This window comes from Microcaecilia unicolor, chromosome 5 (genome assembly GCF_901765095.1).
Source record: "Microcaecilia unicolor chromosome 5, aMicUni1.1, whole genome shotgun sequence".
NCBI lineage: Eukaryota > Metazoa > Chordata > Amphibia > Gymnophiona > Siphonopidae > Microcaecilia > Microcaecilia unicolor.
In genome coordinates, this window is record NC_044035.1 from 312437563 (window position 1) to 312460719 (window position 23157).

Below are 23157 nucleotides of genomic sequence, written 5' to 3' on the forward strand. Positions count from 1 at the left end.
GTGGGTACATTTTAAAATTGCCCTTGGTATGGCTCTACTCAATAAATTGGAGAATTTGGACCATACATTCTGGAAATCTTTCCCGGTGATGCATCAATTGCTCCAGGTGCTATGCTTAAGCACTATCTTGTTGAAGCTGTTAAAGTAACAAGCACAGTGGTTGTGGAGTCAAGAATTCTCACACTTGAATATAAACCACACACAATCCCCACAAAAAACAGTAAGAACGTGTGAAAATCCAACTCTATGGGGTTAATGGGAGGAAAAAGCTGGACAGAGATTACCAAAAGCTTTGAAATCTATGAACGACTATCTAAACTTCCGGAAAACACTAAAAACTAACCTGTTTAAAAAGGCATACCTTACCGATCCAACATAAATGCCTGATCTCTGCAACACAACAAAACTAAAGAACGTAATGGACATAACACAACTCTTCTGTTGTACGATTCCCTAGTGTGGCTGTGCCACATGAACTTTATCTTACCACAACATCACTTTGTATTTGTTTACACCGGAGTCTGTAACGCCTCTCCGGTGCAATATAAGCCACATTGAGCCTACAAATAGGTGGGAAAATGTGGGACATAAATGTAACAAATAAAATAAATAAAAATAAGTCGGGGAGCTATTGCATTTCCGCCACTTTTTGGACCCTGAAGCAGCTTTGCTCTATAAGGCACGAGCGAAATGCTGGCCATCGTCGATCTTGGAATTTGTTGGCTGTCATTCAAAGAAGTGGCTGCAGGAAGGAGGAGTTTCACCAAGTTAAAAAACTGTTTCCTTCAAATTACTCGAACCTTCAATCTATTAGCGTTGTTTTCAGCTTATGCATTTTGATTGGCCGAGTTGTTTAAGTGCATCAAGATTTTTCTTTGTTACCAAATGCACTACGTTTTCTGATGTTAAACATTGAGGGTTATGGGAAGGTTTTTTTTGCCTATGATGAGGTAGTCGATCTTTTTATGACCACAGTATAGGTCAGGTGGATCATACGTAGCTCTATAGACCTGTTGGTCAATGAGCACCTTGAGGCTTTTTCCTCCCATTAACCCCATACAGTTGGATTTTCACACATCCTTACTGTTTTTTGTGGGGACTGCATGTGGTTTATATTCAAGTGTAGAAGCCCTCAAAGTGTCAGTGGAAGCTCCTGCTGCCACTACCAGGGCATGCTCCTGTTTCTGAAGAAAAAAGGGTGGGGATGAGGAGGGAGACCGAGAAGTTAACTTGTCTTCTGATAACCTCAATGAATCTGCAGTTTTGACAAAATCAGAGAAACAATTTGTGAGAAGTACTGCACTGATTTTAAGCTCATGCTGGACACAGACAGAGAATGACGTTGTATTTGACATATTAATCAGACCTCTTTCAACATGAGGGTTCCTCATATATTCTCAGATACTGAAAAACTATTCAAAGAAGAAAATGATCCAAGACACAGAACTAATTTTAGTTAAATTTCCTTGCAAGTGTATAATTATTTAAAAGCCGAGATGGATGTCCATATGCTTGAAACGTCCAAATCCTAATTTTGCAAAGGCAGGATTTGGATGTCCGACACTGCCGTGTGTAAAAATAGTAAGGGGGGGGGGGGGTTTTGTGGGCATGTTTTAAGGGGGAATAGGAAAGGCCCAAAAGCAGGACATCCAACAGCAGTTACTGAAGGGAATGAAATGTCCAAGTCTAAAAAGAAGGACGACCTTAGTTTAGACCTGTTTCAGTCATGTCTAGGATACAAAAAATGCTCTGATTGAGCAGCTGGCCATTGGAGGGACTGATGAGCCGATGATCAGAAGCAAACACAAGAGCTAGAGGCCATAAGCACTGTTCTAGCTCCCGTGTTTGCTGGCGTGGAATGATCAAAGACCCCCACATCCGGTAATAACGAGCCCGCCAATTGGTAGCATAGTGGGCATTCAAATTAGATGAAAATGAGATAATTATATATTCTCCCCCATGATTAAAGAAAAGCGCAGCTAAGTTGGGTGCCCCTACCGTGGGAAACCCTAATGCCAGCTCTAAGCTGGCATTAGGGTTTCTTGAAGAAGCAAAGCAGCAGCAGGATACTACTACTACTTAACATTTCTAGAGCGCTACTAGGGTTACGCAGCGCTGTACAATTTAACAAAGAGAGACAGTCCCTGCTCAAAGAGCTTACAATCTAATAGACAAGTGAACGGTCGGTCCGATCGGGGCAGTCAAATTGGGGCAGTCTGGATTCACTGAACGGTAAGGGTTAGGTGCCGAACGCAGCATTGAAGAGGTGGGCTTTAAGCAAAGACTTGAAGATGGGCAGGGAGGGGGCTTGGCGTAAGGGTTCAGGAAGGTTGTTCCAAGCATAGGGTGAGGCGAGGCAGAATGAGCGGAGCCTGGAGTTGGCGGTGGTGGAGAAGGGTACTGAGAGGAGGGATTTATCCTGTGAACGGAGGTTACGGGCGGGAACGTAAGGGAGATGAGGGTAGAGAGGTAGTGAGGGGCAGCAGACTGAGTGCATTTGTAGGTAAGAAGGAGAAGCTTGAATTGAATGCGGTATCTGATCGGAAGCCAGTGAAGTGACCTGAGGAGAGGGTGATATGAGTATATCGGTTCTGGCGGAATATGAGACGTGCAGCAGAGTTCTGAACAGACTGAAGGGGGGATAGATGGCTAAGTGGGAGGCCGGTGAGGAGTAAGTTGCAGTAGTCCAGGATAGAGGAATTAGGGCTCCGAGGGGTATTTTTCCCTTTCCAATCTTCATCAGACTTTGAACACAATAATCCACTGGGACCCAGAAGTCTGCACAGGCTCCCCCTGCTGCCTAGACATTTGCTTCCAAGGACTGTGCGAGCAGGGTTTTTCCTGTTTCTTTACTGATGCAGTTTACATAATAATAATAATTCCAAATGGACTTTAACCAGATGTTATGTTACAATAAAACTGACCAGAAAAAGAACATGATTATATACACATCTATTTTCTTTTTATTTTATATTAGTAAAAAAGGCCCGTTTCTGACACAAATGAAACGGGCCCTAGCAAGGTTTTCCTTGGAGTGTGTATGTTTGAGAGAGTGTATGTGCGAGTGTGTGTGTGTGTGTGTGAGAATGAGAGTGTGTGCAAGTGCGTATGTGAGTCACAGTCTGTGAGAGAGAGAGTGTGTTTCACACAGATACAATGTGTGCGAGAGAGTGTGTGAGACACAGACTCTCTGTGAGACTGAGTGTATGAGACCAAGAGAGTGTGTGAGTGACTGTGTGACACATAGAGAGTGAATGTGATACAGTGTGAGAGACAGTGTGTGAGAGTGTGTGTGTGACTGAGATACCTCCCCCCCCTCTCTGGTGTCAGGCCCCCCCCCTCTCTCTCTGGTGTCTGAGCGTTACTGTGCAGGACGCTGAGCTCTGGCTGTGCTTCAAGGAACTGACCAATCCTATTTAATAGAATGCACCTCCAACATTCTGAAGCCGAGAAACCTCATGTGGTTGGTCACTTCTGTTTGTGACGAACCCGGAAGAACTCAAGGGCGGAGCTTACAGAGATGGAGCCTGAGCTTCAGAAGCTTCAAACCCTTCACTGAAGCCACGGAGTCAGCTTCAGAACGTTGAGGTTGTTTTTTATTATATAGGATGAGCATAGCCAGCCTCTTATGGTGGGGGGGGGGGGGGGGGGGGGAGGGGAGGCATGTGTATGGGGGTTGCTCGGGCCCCACTCAAACACACTTGCACGCTCTTTCTCTGACTTCCTCCTTCTGGGTAGACCCTGAAGAGCTCAGCTTGACGCATAACTTTTCAGAGCGTGAGCCAGGCGCCATCTGCCTGCTTTGCTCCCTCATGACTGAAGCTTGTAGCTCATATACTGTTGCAGGAATTGAGATAGGAATTTGATACTTCAGGAGTCAGACAGCACACACCAGAATGAGAGAGTAATCTTCTTTATTTGCCAGCAAACAAAGCAGGACATCAGCATTAAGTCTCTTCTTCTCTTTGTGTCTTTCTCTCAGCTCTCTGTGTCTTTGTCTCAGCTGCTTCTCTTCTGCTGTCTCTCCTGTTGTCTTCCAGCTTTCTTCCTTTCTTCTGAGCTCCTTCTGACGTAAACTGCTTCTGCTCCTACTTAAATACAGTTCTATCCAGCCTAGCCTAGCCCAGCCCCCTTACTCTCCAATTGGTTAAGGAATAGATTGGTCACTTTGCCTCAACCAATCATTACTTTTGAAATATCAGTTACATAGGTTTGGTATTCCTCAAACTGACCTCTAACCTGGGGCCCCTCAAGCCAGACAATATGGCACTAGAACTCTTATATTCTCATCATGATTGATTTCTCATCTATAGCTTAAATTGCTTACTGGACTCTGGCATTCATTAAAGGGGTCAAAGGCTAATCTTACTTAATAGCATACGGCTATGGTCTGTTATTTCTTTCAGGAGGCCAGTCCTACACTTAGCTATAATTAATCAAGGAGAAGAGAGCTGACTAGCCCTGACCTCGTTCACCTATCAGCTTATACATTGAACCAGCCAGAACTGCAGATAAGTCAAACACATGTTTGACCTCTTCACTACAGTCTTTGCTTAGAACGTCAGACAAAGAATAATACAAACATTCCACACAGAATTATTAATTTACACAGAATACAGCATATTCTAAAGTAAGCATCCTTATAACACATATTCTACATATTTATAATGGTCTATATATCTAAGCTATCTTCTTATAACAAAATCTACATATCAAGAACTTCTGAAATAGTATTTCAGCTTTAAACTACAGTATGCCTAACAGTATACAAATGTTGAGCTAGCATTCATTATTCACAAGGGTGAAAGAAATTCCTTTCTCTGACCTTTTTAACCTTTGGCTCAGCCAAGCCAGACATTGAGATAATATGAACCATCTGGCATACCTTCACTTTAGTTGCAAAGTAAAAAGTTAGAATTCTAACTTCAAGCTTTTAATATCATTCTCAGAGTTAACACTTTCTTTGCCCATGGCTGCCTCATTCCCCCCTTTGAGACTAAAATCAGCTTATGCAGAGATAAGTCTCACAACTGAAACTCTGGAGATTATAGTGATCCTAACTGGGAATAGACTTATGAACCACCATTACCCTACTTGTTAAGGTCCGACGGCATACTGCCGAAGCACATGAGGCCAGGAAACAAAACAACAACCCTGCTAAAACTAAGACTATTAGGGAAATGAACAAAGGACGTATCCAGGAGGTCAATGACCACCACCAGGAGGTAAGGTCTAATCCTCCTCGGTAATCCTCCACATTAAGGCTGGCCAACTGTAGGACTTTATCCATGGCATGCCTAACTACATGCGTCCTATTTATGACAATAGTACAGCACTCTGAAGAATTTAGCACTGTGCAGAGGCCACCCTGAGCTGCAAAGAGATAGTCAAGGCCCATACGATTATACCGAGAAACTATACTTAATTCATTAATTTGATCCTGCAATGCATTCACTACCACGTTCAGCTCATGAACTAAAACATGAAGTAGGGACTGAAGTCTCCGGGTAGCCATACCTAGTTCAGTAATACCCGCTACCGGGCCTCCAATTGGAATCCAGGCCGTGGCAGAAAGGGCTACAAGTCTCTTTTTAGTCAGAGGATAAGTAGAATTGATATACTGGAGGGCTAATTCAATCGCCTCATCCTCTGTGGCAACGGAGGAAGGTAAGGACAAAGCCTCTCGCTTAGAGCGGTGCGGGGATAGTGGCTTAAGAGGAATAACTTTAGGAAAATAATTCAAGGTTACCAATACACAAAAATCATATGTAGGGGGAAGAATCATGTGGAGGACATTATCACAGAGCCAGTAATGACCAAGGAGAGGGTGAGGAAAGTTCCCAATAAATGTTGGCTCAGGCTGGACAGGGTACTTAGGGTGCCCATAATGCGAGCCCCTATCCCAGGGGGAACGAAGACGAAATGGAGACTTTGCACACCATAGGCGCCAATCCCCAATTGTGACAGGCTGCTCATTTGTTAGTAACTCTTCATACCCCGGGGACTTATGAAAGTAGAAAATAAGCTTGGACACTATAGTCTTCTCAGTGGTACGCTTAGGAGCCAGATAATCACCTGGGTCATAATCTGCAGGTATGGTAGCAGGGCACATAGGAGTACCTGGAGAAACTACCCACACAGATTCTCCTTTTTCTGGGAGAACATTAGTATAGTTACAGGGAATGGGAAGAACAGTTGAGATGTTTCTTGTTAAACAAAACACTCCAGAGGCTGGATAGGGAGACGTAAAAACTGGCCTTAGAGAAGAGTCAGAGGGGGAAGTAGCATTATAAAAGGACCACCAAGTATAATCCTGGCTCCAAGGGCCTGAACTCGAAAAGTAGGGAGGTATAAGAGCTGGGAGTTGCACAGGGACAGGAACAGCTGGGACATCTGTGGTATAAGGAGAAAATCGGGAACACACAATACAAGGGGAAGTAATCTTTGCCTGGCTAATTAGTTCCTGGACTGAGTGTAACCAAAGGTTGGAGCGAGTTGGGGTATTAGGAACAAGGAGGCAAGGAGTAGAAAACAACAAAAGCATCCAAACTACTAACATTTTCTTTCTTCCTAATCTAAAACAAATACAGCAAACTAATTAAGCAATAATATTTCAACAGTCTGTGCTAATCACAGATTATTCTCATATAGTGTTCTCAGTCTTTGAGTTCTTATACCAGTTGGGATAGACCCTCAACTGATAAGGATCAAGCTCTCAAATTCCAAGAAAGCCAGAATCAGGCAAGAAAGAGTCTCAGTATGAAGCCGAAGTTCAGCCGCTCCTGCAGTATGCAGTTGACCCTTCTTTTCAGCTAGTAGATTCTTTGGTTCGGGTCAAGCGCAACTTCAATGGCTCCGCTGGATCACTTTCTGCTCTCCACTGTCTAGGCTCCGTCTGATCCGTGCTGGGCTCAGTCTGGTCAGCAGACTTAATTCGAGACCAATGGACCCATGGAGTAATCCCTGCGACCTTCACAGCTGCAGGGGTAGAAAGCAAAACAGTAAAAGGTCCTTTCCATCGGGGCCCCAAAGGCTGGAGCTTCCAGTCTTTCACCCAAACTCTATCCCCTGGCAGGAAGGAATGTACCTGAGCCTGGAAGGGGACAGGGTTTATTTCTCTCACATAAGACTGAAGCTCAGAAATTATCTTTCCCAAGAGGGCTACCTGCTCCTGCACCTGGGCAGACCCTAAAATCCCTATGTCTCCCTTAATTCCCTGTAAAATGGCTGGGGGCTTCCCATACACAATTTCAAAGGGAGAGAGGGCTGTTCCTTTAGTTGGGGGCATCGGAGGCGAAAGAGGGCTAGTGGCAATGCCTGTGGCCATTTCAATTGGGTTTCCTGACAAATCTTTGCTAGGCTATTTTTCAAGGTTCTGTTTGCTCGCTCAACCTGCCCTGAACTCTGGGGACGGTAGGCACAATGCAATTTCCAGGTAATGCGCAATGCGCGGGACAGGGCCTGAAGTGTAGCTTCAACAAAGGCGGGACCATTATCTGAACCTATGGCAAGGGGCAATCCATACCTGGGGATGACATCCCTAAGGAGAGCTCGAGCTACTTCTGTGGCTTTCTCAGTAACTGTAGGATATGCTTCCACCCACCCAGAAAAGGTACAGACCATGACCAAGAGATATCGGAGCCTACCGCTCCTGGGCATTCTGTGAAGTCTATAACTAGGGACTCAAAGGGTGTTAGTTCTCTAGACTGAACTCCTGGTGGAATACGGGGTCCCTGACGAGCATTATTCTGGGCACAGAGAGTACATCGGGCAGAGGCAGTGGCAACCAGACTATCCAATCCTTCCAGCACCACTACTCGATTGAGTAGACGGGCTAGTGCTGTTTTCCCTAAGTGTGATAGGTCATGAGCTTGAGACACTACAGGCCAAGCTAGGTGGCGTGGCACCAGAACTCTGGTATCAGGGAGATGTAACCAGCCATCAGGTCTCCTTACTGCACCTTCCTCTTGAGCCCATTTCTCTTCCATTTGGGTATACATAGGTGTCCATTCTTGCAATCGAATTTGGAACAGGGGAGTCACAGTACTTGCTGGGGGTCCTCGAGCAGCTTCCTTGGCCACCCGATCAGCATGGCGATTCCCTCGGGCCACTGGAGTATCTATTCTTTGGTGTCCCCTACAGTGAATGACAGCTACCTTCTTGGGGGCCCAAACAGCCTCTAGCAGCTGAAGTATTTCGGGTCCATACTTAACAGGTTGGCCTGCAGCATTTATGAGTCCCTTTTCCTTATACAAAGCTCCATGAGCATGTAGGGTTGTGAAGGCATACTTAGAATCAGTATAAATGTTGGTTACCAGTCCTGCTGCTAACTCCAGAGCTCGTATGAGGGCCACAAGTTCTGCTTTCTGGGCTGAAGTTCCTTGGGGCAGGGCTCTTGCTTCTATCACCTTATCTTCTGTCACCACAGCGTAGCCTGCCAGTCGCTTGGAGTTCTCCACATAACTGCTTCCATCTGTAAAATAAATTACATCTGGGTCCCTCCACGGAACATCTTTAAGATCTGGTCGACTGGAGTACACTTCATCCATAGTTTGGATACAGTCATGATCTGGTGGTCCCTCAGATGCTGGCAAAAGAGTAGCAGGATTAAATGTAGCCACTGTTTCCAGGTGTATCCGTGGATTCTCACACAAGCTGGCTTGGTACTTAACCATACGGTTATTTGTAAACCAGTGGTTGCCCTTATACTCCATGAGGGTGAGAACTGCGTGGGGGACTTTAACAACCAGTTCTTGCCCCAAGGTCAACTTATCAGCTTCCTGGACCAGTAAGGCTGTTGCTGCAATGGCCCTCATGCAGGCTGGCCATCCTTTAGCCACTCCATCCAGCTGTTTAGACAGGTATGCAACAGGCCTCTGCCAGGATCCCATCATCTGGGTCAGCACACCCAGAGCAACCCCCTGTCGCTCATGGACATACAGTGAGAAAGGTTTCTCCACATCAGGAAGGCCTAACGCAGGGGCTTGGAGTAGGGCTTTCTTTATGGCAATGAAGGATTGTTGAGCAGTAGGTCCCCATTCAAATGGTTCCTTTTCACCCCCCTTTGTGGCTTGGTAAAGGGGTTTCGCCATCAATGCAAAATTTGGAATCCAAATTCTGCAGAATCCAGCTGCTCCCAGGAATTCCCTAACTTCTCTTCTGGACTTGGGTTGGGGAATTGCAGCTACCGCTTGCTTCCTACTAGCATCCAGTCTCCGACTTCCCTGGGAAATGCAAAAGCCCAGATACTTCACTTCTGACTGACAAAGTTGGGCCTTTGAGCATGAGACCTTATAGCCTGCATCCAAGAGTAGCTCCAGCAATTCTCTGGTAGCCTCAAAACACTCTTCCTGGGTCACTGCTGCAATCAGGAGGTCATCTACATACTGGAGTAAAACTCGCCTGGAAGGCTCAGATTTAAAAGTCTTAAGATCTTGTCCTAGGGCAGTCCCAAAAATGGTGGGGGAATTCTTGAACCCCTGTGGCAGGCGGGTCCATGTATACTGAAGCTTCCTTCCTGTTACTGGGTTTTCCCATTGAAAGGCGAAAAGCAGTTGACTAGCGGGGGCCACCCGAATACAAAAGAAGGCATCTTTTAGGTCTAGTGTTGTGAAATGGGTAGCTCCAGAAGGTATCAATCCTAACAGGACATATGGATTAGGCACTACAGGGTTGTAATGAGATAGTAGATTTGTTGACCACTCGTAAGTCTTGGACTGGCCGGTAGTCCTCAGTCCCTGGCTTCTGAACTGGCAATAGTGGCGTATTCCATGGAGACTGGCAAGGACGAATAATTCCATGGGATAACAGACGATTCAAATGTGCTTGAATCCCTTCCAGAGCCTTTCTGGGAATTGGGTATTGGCGAAGATGGATTGGCCGGGCACTTGGAAGTAAGTCTACATGTACAGGAGGAATATTTCGGGCCAACCCTGGGGATTATCTTCTGCCCATACCCCACTAACCTGAAAGCTGTCTGCCAGGGGTAGGTCAACTTGGCCCTGCGACTGATGCCGCCATTCTTCTTCAAGAGGGCAGCAGAAACTATACCCTTAGGGCTGGATGTCGGGGGCCGAAAGGAGACTGAAGTCTGGCCATCAGAGTCAAAGGAAATTTGGGCCCTAAGCTTGGACAGCAGGTCTCGACCTAACAAAGGGATTGGACAGTCTGGCATATACAAGAATTCATGAGTGACTATGTGTGAGCCTAATTGGCATCTACGGGTTGTCAGGAAGGGCCTCCGGTTCTGCACCCCGTGGCACCCACCACTCGGACAGTTTTTCCAGACACAGGCGCTAATCGCTCCGTCACAACAGAATGTTCAGCTCCTGTATCAATCATGAATGGAATTGAGCGGCTCCCTATAGTTAGCTTGACCATAGGTTCCTGGGAGCCCAGTTTGTAGGAACCCGGTCTGTCCTATTCGTCTCTGCCATTCTGGCCGGCTATCCCGATGATGTCAGATTCAGGAGGCTCATATCTTCCCTCTCGAACTCGGCCTCGGCTTCCTCGATCTCCTGGTCCCCTTCTCAGTCCCTGGCGCCTCTGGGGGCATTCATCTTTCCAGTGCCCTCTTTCCTTACAATAGGCACACTGGTCCCTCTCCAATCTTGGTCTGGGATTCTCCCCCCTTGGCCGGGATTGATTGAAGGAATCTCGGGGCCTGGCTGGTGGTCCGGGGTCCCACTTTGGCTTCCCATTAGCTAGAGGTCGACCTCGGTTAAGGGTGGAATTAGTAATGGCTGCCGCTAAAAGGTCGGCCTTCTTCTGCATCTTCCGGTCAGCCTCTCGGCGCACCTCCTGATCTCTATTAATGAAAACCTTGGTTGCGATCTCAATTAGCTGGGTGGTATTCATCCCTGCGAATCCCTCCTGACGCTGCAACTTCTTCCGGATATCTGGCATACTCTGGGCCACCAATGCACTATTCACCATTCTCTGGTTTTCTTGGGCTTCAGGGTCAAATGGGGTGTATGTTCTGTAGGCTTCAATTAGTCGCTCTAGAAAGGCCCAGGGGATTCAGTTGCCCCTTGGAGAATTTCAGAGACCTTTGCCAGATTAATGGGCCTCTTTATGCCTTTCCTCATACCTTCCAGTAAGTCCCGGCAATAGCCAGACAACAGTTCATAGTGCTGCCCATCATTTGGATCCCAATCTGGAGCTGCGCGAGGAAACCGAGCTCTAACCCACCCCTCTAGGTCCGGTGTCCTCTCGGGAGCACGTGCTCGCGTGATGGCCTCAGCATTTTGCAAAATCTTCCGCCTCTCCTCAGTTGTGAAGAGGGTCAGGAGAAGTTGTTGACAATCAGTCCAGGTTGGGTTATGGGTGGCCATAATGCTAGCCACTAGGTCCACCACTGCCTGAGGCTTTTCAGATAAGAGGGGTAATGCGTCTTCCAATTCAGGAGATCGGTGGTTGTGAAGGGTACATACTGATAGGCCTGTGCCTGTATAACCTGACCCTGATTATTAGGATCCGGTCGAGTGGTAGTTACCTGGCGGAGGGGCAGAACTCTCGAGGAGGTGGGAATGGAACCTGAGGTAGAGCTAGGAGCTACCCTCCTATCATGCTCAAAAGTAATTGCAGTGGGTCTAACCCATTCAGTGGAGGTATGTTGAACCCCTGAGGGATGGGGAGGGGTACTCATAGACTGAGAGGTGGTCACAGGTGAGTCAGTCCATTGAAAGGGATGCCGGGCCCCTGATGAGTGGGTAGGGGTATTAGAGGGAGAGGCTGGGCTGTCGGGAGTTGAGGAGTCAGGGAGTGGAACCCAAAACGGGTCTTCAGAAGTTAACAGGAGAGGATGTGGCACAGAAGGGTAGAGACTGGGTGAAAAGTCCAACCTAGGGTGTGGCAGGTTTGGCACAGGAGGGGAAGAACTATCCGGAGAAGCCTGTGCTGGAGAGGCTTGGGCTGGGCGGCGTGGATCTCTGGGGGTGGCACGGAACCCCAACAATGGGCCATAAGGTGGTGGCTCAAGGTCTGAGGGGTCATCAGAGAGTATGGGTTTCTCGGACAGGGTAGGGGCGGAAGCCACCGAGGGTTGGGTAGGCTAGGGCTCTTTCCCTCTTCTAGTTTAGATTTTCTAATCTTTCTTTGAACACGGCCTAACATGAATTTTACTGGGGATCCCATATAAGTTTCAACCACGAGGGAGGGTCAGTCACAAGGCTGTCCCAGGAATCTATATAAGGGAGTTGTTCAGAATATTCTGGTTCTCCTACAACTATGCTGTAGACCTTCCGGATTACTTCAATATCTAAGCTGCCACTAGGGGGCCACCCCACTCCCATAGATGGCCACTCAACTTCACACAAGGTTCTTAAAGTACTTGAGCTTAAAGTCTGCCCATAATCATTAATTAAAAAGCCTTTTTGAAATTCTTAAGCATACAATCTAGGGGAGTATCAATTTGTCTAGATGATGTCCCACCCATAATGCTTACAGTTACAACACACAAAAGGGAAGGAGTTGTTTTTTTTTTTTTTTTTTTTTTTTTTTTTTTGAGAGTGCAGTAAGGGGTCTCCACTCTTTTAACATTCAAGCATCACACATTCCATACAGAAAATCCCACCCAACAATTTCAGATTTCTCAAATACAGATAAGCTCAAGCGTTTTCGCTTCTAGTCCCCGCGACTAGAAGGTACTAGGGCCTTCGCTGAGAGTTGATCAGGCTCTCCTTCCTCAATTTGTTTGAGGGGCTGATTTACAATTTTCTAGCTAGAATTACAATACAGAATACAGAATACATACCCGGCGAATGTTCTCCAGTCAGTTGGGTGCTGGGATTAATGCAGGATTCATCCCACCGCTGCCACCAAGAATTGTTGCAGGAATTGAGATAGGAATTTGTGATACTTCAGGAGTCAGACAGCACACACCAGAATGAGAGAGTAATCTTCTTTATTTGCCAGCAAACAAAGCAGGACATCAGCATTAAGTCTCTTCTTCTCTTTGTGTCTTTCTCTCAGCTCTCTGTGTCTTTGTCTCAGCTGCTTCTCTTCTGCTGTCTCTCCTGTTGTCTTCCAGCTTTCCTCTTCTTCTGAGCTCCTTCTGACGTAAACTGCTTCTGCTCCTACTTAAATACAGTTCTATCCAGCCTAGCCTAGCCCAGCCCCCTTACTCTCCAATTGGTTAAGGAATAGATTGGTCACTTTGCCTCAACCAATCATTACTTTTGAAATATCAGTTACATAGGTTTGGTATTCCTCAAACTGACCTCTAACCTGGGGCCCCTCAAGCCAGACATATGGCACTAGAACTCTTATATTCTCATCATGATTGATTTCTCATCTATAGCTTAAATTGCTTACTGGACTCTGGCATTCATTAAAGGGGTCAAAGGCTAATCTTACTTAATAGCATACGGCTATGGTCTGTTATTTCTTTCAGGAGGCCAGTCCTACACTTAGCTATAATTAATCAAGGAGAAGAGAGCTGACTAGCCTGACCTCGTTCACCTATCAGCTTATACATTGAACCAGCCAGAACTGCAGATAAGTCAAAACACATGTTTGACCTCTTCACTACAGTCTTTGCTTAGAACGTCAGACAAAGAATAATACAAACATTCCACACAGAATTATTAATTTACACAGAATACAGCATATTCTAAAGTAAGCATCCTTATAACACATATTCTACATATTTATAATGGTATATATCTAAGCTATCTTCTTATAACAAAATCTACATATCAAGAACTTCTGAAATAGTATTTCAGCTTTAAACTACAGTATGCCTAACAGTATACAAATGTTGAGCTAGCATTCATTATTCACAAGGGTGAAAGAAATTCCTTTCTCTGACCTTTTTAACCTTTGGCTCAGCCAAGCCAGACATTGAGATAATATGAACCATCTGGCATACCTTCACTTTAGTTGCAAAGTAAAAAGTTAGAATTCTAACTTCAAGCTTTTAATATCATTTCTCAGAGTTAACACTTTCTTTGCCCATGGCTGCCTCAATACCATTTGCATACTATTAGCTTCAAGAATGAGGGAGTTATTTTGGGTACTGTTGGGGTGGTAAACTCTGGTGCTGTTCGGTGCAGCGCCGGAGTTTTGATCATCGGCACCTGAGGCATGACACGTCCTTAATCCCCCAGTGGTTGCTGTGCCCCTCCCTCTCCCCTGAAAGTGAAACTGGAAAGGAATACCAGGCATTCTGAACAGAGCAGCATGCAGAGCTGAGGAGTAGCCTAGTGCAGTGGGTCCCAAACCTTTTTGGTTCATGGCACCCTTAGTATCTGAGCAATTTTTCATGGCACCCCCTCCACCCACCACACGTCTCCACCCCGCCACACATCATGTCCAATATTTCTCTCTCTCTCTCCCCAATGCACCATCTCCTCCCCTCCAACCCTTGCCCCTTGTAATCCATTATAATCCATTTTTTACCTTGTTTCTGGGGAGAGGAAGATGAAGAAGAGCCCAGAGCTGAGCACAGGAGCCCCGGCCTCCCTCCCTGACAGCTAAGTAGTGAGCAGCCAGGGTACCAGGGCGGGAGGCAGGCCTCCAAACTTCCATGCTGCTGGCATCGGCAGCATTGTGTAAACTGAATATAATTAGGTCTGCCACCTCTGTTTGGGCAGCGGAAGCCATGGGCTTTCTACTATCCTGAAAAGGATTGCAGGCTCCCTCTAAATACATAATTACCCCAACCTTGTATCTGCTCATGACAGTTTTACACAGTTTGGGCAGTGGCAAATTCAGTAATTAGAAGAAACCCAGTATTCAATAGAATAATAAGATAGTTTATTAGCATAGCATCTCACCCAAGGCCAGTACAGGCAAATCAGACATTCATCTCTGGATCATGATGGAACGCTCCACACAGCAGGTACAGTCTGATCTCTGCCTTCTGCACCTTCTGCCTTCCAGAGTCTTCTGCTCTCTCTCTGCTCCCCTACCCCAGCTAACAGCTGCTTTTATACCTTTTTACTACCATAGATCTCTATGAGCATTTTTACTGTTCCCACCTGCACTTTTGTCATATTTGGCACATATATCAAATTATGACCAAGTCCAGTGCGTTTTATCTAATGAAAAGGTGGCCAGTACTCAAATGCAGGGCCACCCTTTGGGGTGGGGTGATCACTGAGGGGACCCACCCTATAATAGCCAGGCCCTCTGCAACCAGCCACAGAATCTATGACAAGGCTGAATTGGTGTGTAGAGCTTGAACTCTTCATTAAAACTTGGGATCCATGGGTCAATTATAGCAGACAATGGAAAAGGTGCCGGTACTCAGTACCCCCACAAAAAAAGCCCTGCCAAGTCTCAACTTCAGAGAGTTTGCTTATCTCTTATCCAATTACGACCAAGTTTCAACCTTAGTAAGTTTTCTTATCTCCAAGCTTCGCTCATCCTTAAATTTAACTTTTCTGCACCTGGCCCAATTATTTTTTATAGTTTCTCAGCATGCCTATGTCCAGTTGTACACAACCCTTGCCAACTTTGCAACTCTGCAAGGTTAATCAGGCTGTCACATTTCTTCAGTGAAGTATCAGGACTGAGAGATGCCTGTGATTTTACCAGGCCTAGTTTGCTTTAGGAAGCCTGAACCTGTTTTTCACTGCATTTCAAATTGTGACAATTATTTACAAAACACTACCTTCAGCCTGCCCGGAAGCCTTCTTTTGTACAGCCAATTCCCTTCCTGCTAGGCGGGATGTTATACAAAGAAGGCTATGGGGGCAGGACAAAGGAAGTGCTTACATCGCTGTCAGCAGCATGCTGTGAGCGGGCGGGCAGGCAGGGCAGGGGTGGAGAGAGGAAGATGAACGATACCTCACCAATGTTCCAGCGCTCGGCGTGGTAACTCCCATCTGCCCCGCGGCACCCCGTGAGTTCGCTGCGGCGCACAATTTGTGAAATGTTGGCCTAGTGGTTAGTGCAGTGGACTATAACCCAAGGGACCCAGCTTCAAATCCCACTTTAACTCTTTTATTTCATAATTGTGAGCCTTCCAGAAACAGAAAAATACCTACTGTACCTAAATATAAGCCACCTGTGTACTGTCCCCCAACAGCCTTACATAAGTTTTATAGTGTGGCCCTAAAATGTGTCTAATGTCTTTACTGTTATTCTCACTTCTAAGAATTTTCACTGCAAAGATATATGAGCAATGCATTGTGTGAAATGTAGTCTCACATTTACCGCAGCCACCCTTGCTTATTTGTATAAGTTTGTTATTAGTGGTCTATTTTCCTGCAAAGACCTCCTCCCTTTCTCAGTTAAGCTTGGATCCTTTGTTTATCTGCTATCATTTCCTGATTATTCTTACTATTTTCGTCTGATAGGTCAGCTAGGGTATGACCTTTCTCTCCAATTGAGGACTGCCCTCCATGAACACCTGCTGCCTGATCTCAGGTTCTGTCCCTATTGGCCTCTTTACCTCCCCCTCCCTGGGCTAGTATGGGGTGTTTCTTGATCTTCCTGTCTCCACAAGGTTCATTTCTCCATCTTGCCATGGACAGCACTTGTCCTTCTGCTCCCCTGAAGAGCACTCATCTTTTCACCTCGTTCATTCTTTCTCATAAGGTATTGCACAAATCCAGCATCCCATCTCTGAAACTGCTTTCATCTATTTAATCACCCTCTCACCTCTGCAACAAGCTTCCTTTCTTCAGATTTCTACTTCTACCCTTGCAGCTCTTAGAACTACGAAGTCTCTTGCCTTGGGGCATGAACTTCTGAACATCTACTGACTGTGAGTAAACTGTCTACATTTATTCAATAAAGTACATTTCAGAAAAAATAAAAGAGACTTCTGGGTGTGCTGATGTGCCGAGGTTACACTTCTTGGTTATTAAGCCTTAAAAGTATTACACTTTAAGAGCCCTTGACAGCCTGCAAGCCTGCAGGCTACTGAAGTGGTATACATTCAGGTATAATAGGTATTTTTCTATTCCTGGAGGGCTCACAATTACAAAATAAAAGAGTTGGGATTGAATCCAGGTCCCTGGTTTACAGTCCATACACTAGCCACTAGGCTGCCCCTCTGTGCTGCAGGTATGTCTGTGTGGCCGTTTTCTAAGAATGCTGCTATACAGACATCCATGTCCCTTGTTTTCACCCTTTCATAATTTGGACGTTGCAGTTTCAAATGGCTGTTCGTCAGTGGCGTACTGCAGGCGGGGCGGGTGAGGGAGGTCCACCCCAGGTGCACGATGCAGGAGGGGTGGTGGGAGCAGCCGAATGGCTGCGGCTCTGTCCGCTGGTTCCCTGCTTCCTCTGCTGTTACTTCCTGTTCCGGGGCAGAGGGAGCAGGGAACCAGTGGAGCTGCAGTCGTGCGGCTGCTCCCAGCACCCCAGCAGGTAAGAAGAATTCACCTGGGGGGGGGGGGGCAATGTCACTCACAAATATATTACTACTACTACTACTTATCACTTCTATAGCGCTACAAGGCATATGCAGCGCTGTACATCATACATGAAAAGACAGTCCCTGCTCAAAGAGCTCACAATCTAATATTGAACAGAATCGGTCCCAGCACCGACCCCTGAGGCACTCCGCTACTCACCTTTCCCTCATCTGAGCGAATTCCATTAACCACCACCCTCTGGCGTCTGCCTGTTAACCAGTTCCTAATCCAGTTCACCACGCTGGGTCCTATCTTCAACCTGTCAAGTTTATTCAAGAGCTTCCTGTGAGGAACCGTGTCAAAGGCTTTGCTGAAATCTAAGTAGATTACATCTATCGCATGTCCTTGATTCAATTCCCTGGTCACCCAGTCAAAGAATTCAATAAGATTTGTTTGGCACAATTTACCTTTGGTAAAACCATGTTGTCTCGGCTCTTGCATCTTATTGGCTTCCAGGAAATTTACTATCCTTTCCTTCAGCATCGGTTCCATTACTTTTCCAATAACCGAAGTGAGGCTTACTGGCCTGTAGTTTCCAGCTTCTTCCCTATCACCACTTTTCTGAAGAGGGACCACATCCGCTGTTCTCCAATCCCAGGGAACCTCCCCTGTCTCCAATACAGGCCTTCAGTTTGGTGTGGTTGATGAAGTTCGCTCACTCAGGGGCTTTTTTACTAAGCTGCGGTAAAAGGGGTGCTGTGCGAGCGGCAGCAGCAGTTGTTTTTGCCGCGCGCTGAGGACCTTTTTAATGCAGCAGGTAAAAAGCCTGAAAAAGAAATGGCCATGTGGTAAGTTTGCATTTACTGCGTGGCAATTTCGGGGGGAGCACTTACCATCACCCACTGAGGTGGCGGTAAGGGCTCCTGTGCTAACCCGGTGGTAACCGCTGCCCGATTACAGCCGGGTAACCCCCCTGCAGTAATATTTTTCTGGAATTTCGGTAGTGCCAGAAATGTCGTGCGCTGGGGCAGAACTACCGCTGGAGGCCACGTTAGGCCTGCAGTAGTTCCGATTTGCCATGTGGCAACCCTTTAGTAAAAGGGCCCCTTAGAGAAATCTGGATTGTGTGATATTGGCTATCTAATGGCTTTTGCCCTTTTCTCTTTTGCAATTTGGGTAACTTTCCTTGAGCTCATGGACTTGATATATTGACTTTTTTTTTTTTTTTGGTGCTTCAGCCGCTGTATTTACAGATGTTTGAAATGGTTTTTTTAAAAATTTGTCTTGACACTCAAAATGTAGTTTCTTTCCGAAATCATGTCTTGTAAATATGCTGTAAATTGTAAATTCTGATAAATAGATTTAAAAAGTCTTCCCTCCACTCACGACCATTAGTACAAAGCATTTTAGACTCTTTTATACCAGCAGTGTACTTTGGCTTGTGCATGTTGTAGGTCTGAAACTTGGATCATATTATTTTTCTTCTTCTTTTTTTTTTATAAGATCAAAGATAAATCTGAAGTAAAAGGTGCAAGACCAAAGCATGTGCTTAGCAGCCGAGGGGTGCAAGTGGAAGTCCGCAGGACTGGGGATGGTAAGTGCTGCAGCTACTAACATTTAGTTACCGAATAACTGCTTTGAAAGATGATCCATAGGCATTCTGTTGGCAAAAATATTAATACATAGGTACTTCTGAATTCTGTATGAAATAAGGTTCGTTATTTGAGAGTAGGGAGGGTTCGGCTGGGCATGAAGACTGATATCAGTACTTAGTTTAAATAGCATCTGCTAGGCTGAGCCAGTTGCACTCAAAAGATGTAGCAGGCATATTTAGAAAGGCTTGGCAAATTAATTGTGATTTAAGGTTCTAAATCCTGACTAAAATATGGGTCGGTCTGCTAAAGTTCACTCATCTTTCTGTTATTTCTGCTGGACCCCTGCCCATCAGGCGCTTTTTCCAACAGACCTCATTAACCCTGCAGTTATTTCCACTAAGCTTCACTTGGGAAATAGTTAAATGATGGACTGGATTTAAGATAGAGTCAAACCCCCTCATTCTATAACTTAGTGCAGGTGCTAGTAATTGGCATAAATGTGCATAAGTGCTAGGCACTATTCTATAAAGTATCCACCAGTATCACTTATCCCCTCATTCTATAAATTTGAATGCGCAACTTTACGCTTAGCATGTAAAATCGCATGCACAGGCTATAGAATGCTTATAGTTACGCACGTAACTTAACAGACAAATTAGCTGCTAATTGACACTAACAATCAATTCATAGTGATAACTGGTGTTAATTGGTACAAATTGGAACTAATTTGCAGTTACATGGGCAACTTCGCTTAGTGTTCTATAACATTACTATACACATTCTATAGCGTGTAACTGCAAGGGGAGGAGGATGTGTGAAGTGCACGGGTGGGTAAGGGGCATGTGTAGAACATAGGCAATAAGGGGCCGATGATCAGAAGCAAACGCGGGTGCTAGAGGCTATCAGCGCCATACCAGGGGTGTAGCCAGACTTCGGTGGGAGGGGGGTCTAGAGCCTGAGGTTGAGGGGGCACATTTTAGCCTCCCTGGTGCCGCCGACCCCCCCGGCACCAATTTTGATCCCCCCTGGCGCCACCACCACCAACTTAGACCCCCCTGGCGCTAACCCTTTTGACCCCCTCTTCCCCCGCCACCAACCCTCCCCCGCCGCCGGGTACCTTTGCTGGCGGGGGTCCCAACACCTGCCAGCTGAAGTCCTCTTCTCAGGCGCGGCTGCGTTGCTGATCTACAAGGGCAGGCTTCTGTTTCTGTGAGTCTGACGTCCTGCACGTTGTACGTGCAGGACGTCAGACTCAGAGAAACAGAAGCCTGCTCTTGCAGATCAACAACGTGGCCGCGCCAGAGAAGAGGACCGGCTGGCGGGGGTTGGGGACCCCCGTCAGCAAAGGTACCCAACGGCGGCGGGGGGGAGGGTTGGTGGGTGGGAGGGGGGGTCGAAAGGGTTGGCGGGGGGGGGGGGCAGGGCCAAATCTACGGGGGCCCATGCCCCGTGGCCCCACGTAGCTATGCCCCTGTGCCATTCTAGTGCTCGCGTTTGCTGCTGCCCTATGATTAGAGCATGTGAAAGAACACACTCACAGGCTTTGACTGCAAGTAGCATGCCAATGCATGCTAAACAGGGCATTTACTATTCCTCTCTAGTGCTCAGTGGCCAGTGCACAAAATATTGGCGCTGCTCCCACGGCAAACCTTATGCCAGCTCAGAACTGGCATTAGAGTTTACAGAGCATTGGGGAGGAATGAGGAGCACTATTCAGCATGCATTTGCATGCTTGCAGGCCCCACCCCCCCATGCAAGGGGATAGAGGCGCGGTGGACCTCCCTAACCTCCCTGAACAAGTTTTCCTAATGGTCCAGTGGCCTTTTCCCCCCATCCTTCGACACAGGGGCACAGGAGAGTGCTGGAGGTCCAGTGGACCTCTAGCCCCCCCCCCAACACCAAAACACCCCCTCCCTGGTGGCCCAGTGTATGTGTATATATATGTGCATAGATGCCAACATTCTGCTTAAGTGCTATTCTGCAAACGCAAATCCTAAACTGGCACCCAAAATAATCAGCTAATGGGCTCCAATGATTTAGTTATTGGAGCTAACAAGCATTTAATTGGTACTAATTATGATTAGTGTGCTATTCTGTAACAATGGGTGCCTAAATTGGATCGTGGGCAAATCAAAAGGGGGTTTGGCTATGGGAGGAGCATGGGCAGGTCAAGGTCATTCACAAAAGATGCATGCATTGTTACAGAATAGTGGGCATCTGTGTCCAATTTGTGTCCAATTTGCACACAAGGATTTACACCAGGTTTCAGATGGTGTAAGTCCTGAGTGCTGCATTCGGCGTTCAACATTATTTAATAAAGAGTGCTCATCCCAAAGTGCCCTTGAGTGCCAAATTTTATTGGCGCTTAATTTTGAGTACCATTTATAGAATCTGGTCCTAGGTATCTATCTCTGGCATTTAGGTGCAAGCACCTACACCAGCATTATGGCAGGCCTAAGGGGCCCTTTTGCTAAGCAGTCTTATCACGCACCAATCTGGAGCTGCCTCCAGCCCAACGTGGGCACCTGCAATAGTTTCACCCCCAGCATGCGGCATTTCCCGCGCTAGTGGAAATATTAAAAACATATTTCCACATGGGGTTACCCAGTGGTAATCGGGCAGTGCTGCGAGCTATCCAGTTAACTCCAGGTTAGTGCAGGAGCCCTTGAGGTGTGGTAAGTGCTCCCCCACCCCACATGCCATGCGGTAAGAGCAATCTTACCACATAGCCATGTCTTTTTCAGCCTTTCTACCTGCTGCAGTAGAAAGGGCCTCATTGTGTGGCAAAAGTGGCCCCTGCTGCTAGTGCAGGGCCCTTTTTACCGCAACTTAGTAAAAGGACCCCTCTTACACCTAGTTTCTAAGCACATATATTTGTGATCATGCTAGTAGTCTATAAAGTAAAGTAGGCACCTACACACATTTATAGATAGACTGCTCTCCTGCGCTCTCTGGCCTGGGTGCCTATTTATGAATGCTCAGTTGTAGAATTACCCCCTATCTGTACTGCTTCTGAATATCCATGGATAGTAGAGTTACATGTTTACTAGTTGGTGTTAAACGTTTAATTCCATTTGAAAATTGACCTCATTGTTGATTATTAAAACTATACAAATTTAAGGACCTTTTTCATACCCTTCTTAAAGTTCTTGAGAACAATATTACTTCATATTCTTCCTAATATCATTGATGACAATACCCCTTTCTGCTTTTCTGTCTGATACCCTTAATGAATTCTGTGTTCTATTTAGAGACCAAAAAGGGAACGAAAATGGATGGAAACAATGGGAAATGTGAACAGGTAAAGTGGCAGACCACAGACAGTTCCAGCACTGACTCGAGTCTCACAGTTGAAGGAAGGAAGCCAGATCTAAAAATGGTCAAACCTGAAAAAACTAACAGTCTTAAGAAGGACACAAATGTGAAATCCTCAAAGAAAGACAGTGTCCTTCCAGTAAGTTCAGACACTAGCAGAAGTCAGAACTTGGCTATCGATGGAGAAGTGAAGCCACATCGATCAGGGTCAGAAGAGAGTCCTAACAAAGCTGCTCATGGAAAACCAATAGAAACGAAGAATGCAGCTTCCACACTCTGCTCTGCCTCCTTAGAGACTATCTCTTCACCGTCCCAGTATTTATCGAGAACAGACTACCAGCTTTGCTTCCAAGGTAATGATTAGTTTTAGGTTACTGATGGTATATTACCTATTAACTACATAGGAGGGAAAAGACTCAGATGCTTAACCTTTCATTGGTAATGCTTGGCTGTAGATATCAGGCTAGCTCGTCACTAGTCAAAAACCTCCAAATTTAACACTGCTAATTTTGTGTATCTATATTGTATTATATTCAGAAGATTAGCAGCACTTATCTGCGCTGTTAGCAAACAGTTTGTCAGGGGATGGTCTACAGCAAGCTTCTGTTTCGCAATAAGCTTCTTTAGGAGCGATGTTCCTCTGCTGTGCTGGATGCTCCTGCAATATATATAGAGTTGGTCCAAGAAAAGCACAGAGGCAGACGTTCTGCGATCTCCAAGATGGAAAACAAACGGAGCAGATCGTAGGCAAACAAAACAAGATTTATTAATATAACCCCAATTACAGTATATGTATACAGGCACAAAAACAGCCCGACACAGGCCGTGTTTTGCCCAACAGGGCCTGCTTTCAGGGGCTACAAAGGGGCGAAACCTGGCCTGTGTCGGGCTGTTTTTGTGCTTGTATACATATACTGTAATTGGGTTATATTAATAAA

At 46.1% G+C, this 23157-nt stretch overlaps 1 protein-coding gene across 1 annotated transcript in view; it reads left to right on the forward strand.

Annotated features, from left to right (window-relative positions):
* MYLK3 (myosin light chain kinase 3) overlaps positions 1-23157 on the forward strand; it is a 179619-nt gene that overhangs the window by 64629 nt on the left and 91833 nt on the right. The window contains 3 exon segments of the mRNA XM_030205054.1: positions 18813-18903; positions 22156-22426; positions 22513-22572. Of these exon segments, the coding sequence (XP_030060914.1) occupies positions 18813-18903; positions 22156-22426; positions 22513-22572 (422 nt within the window).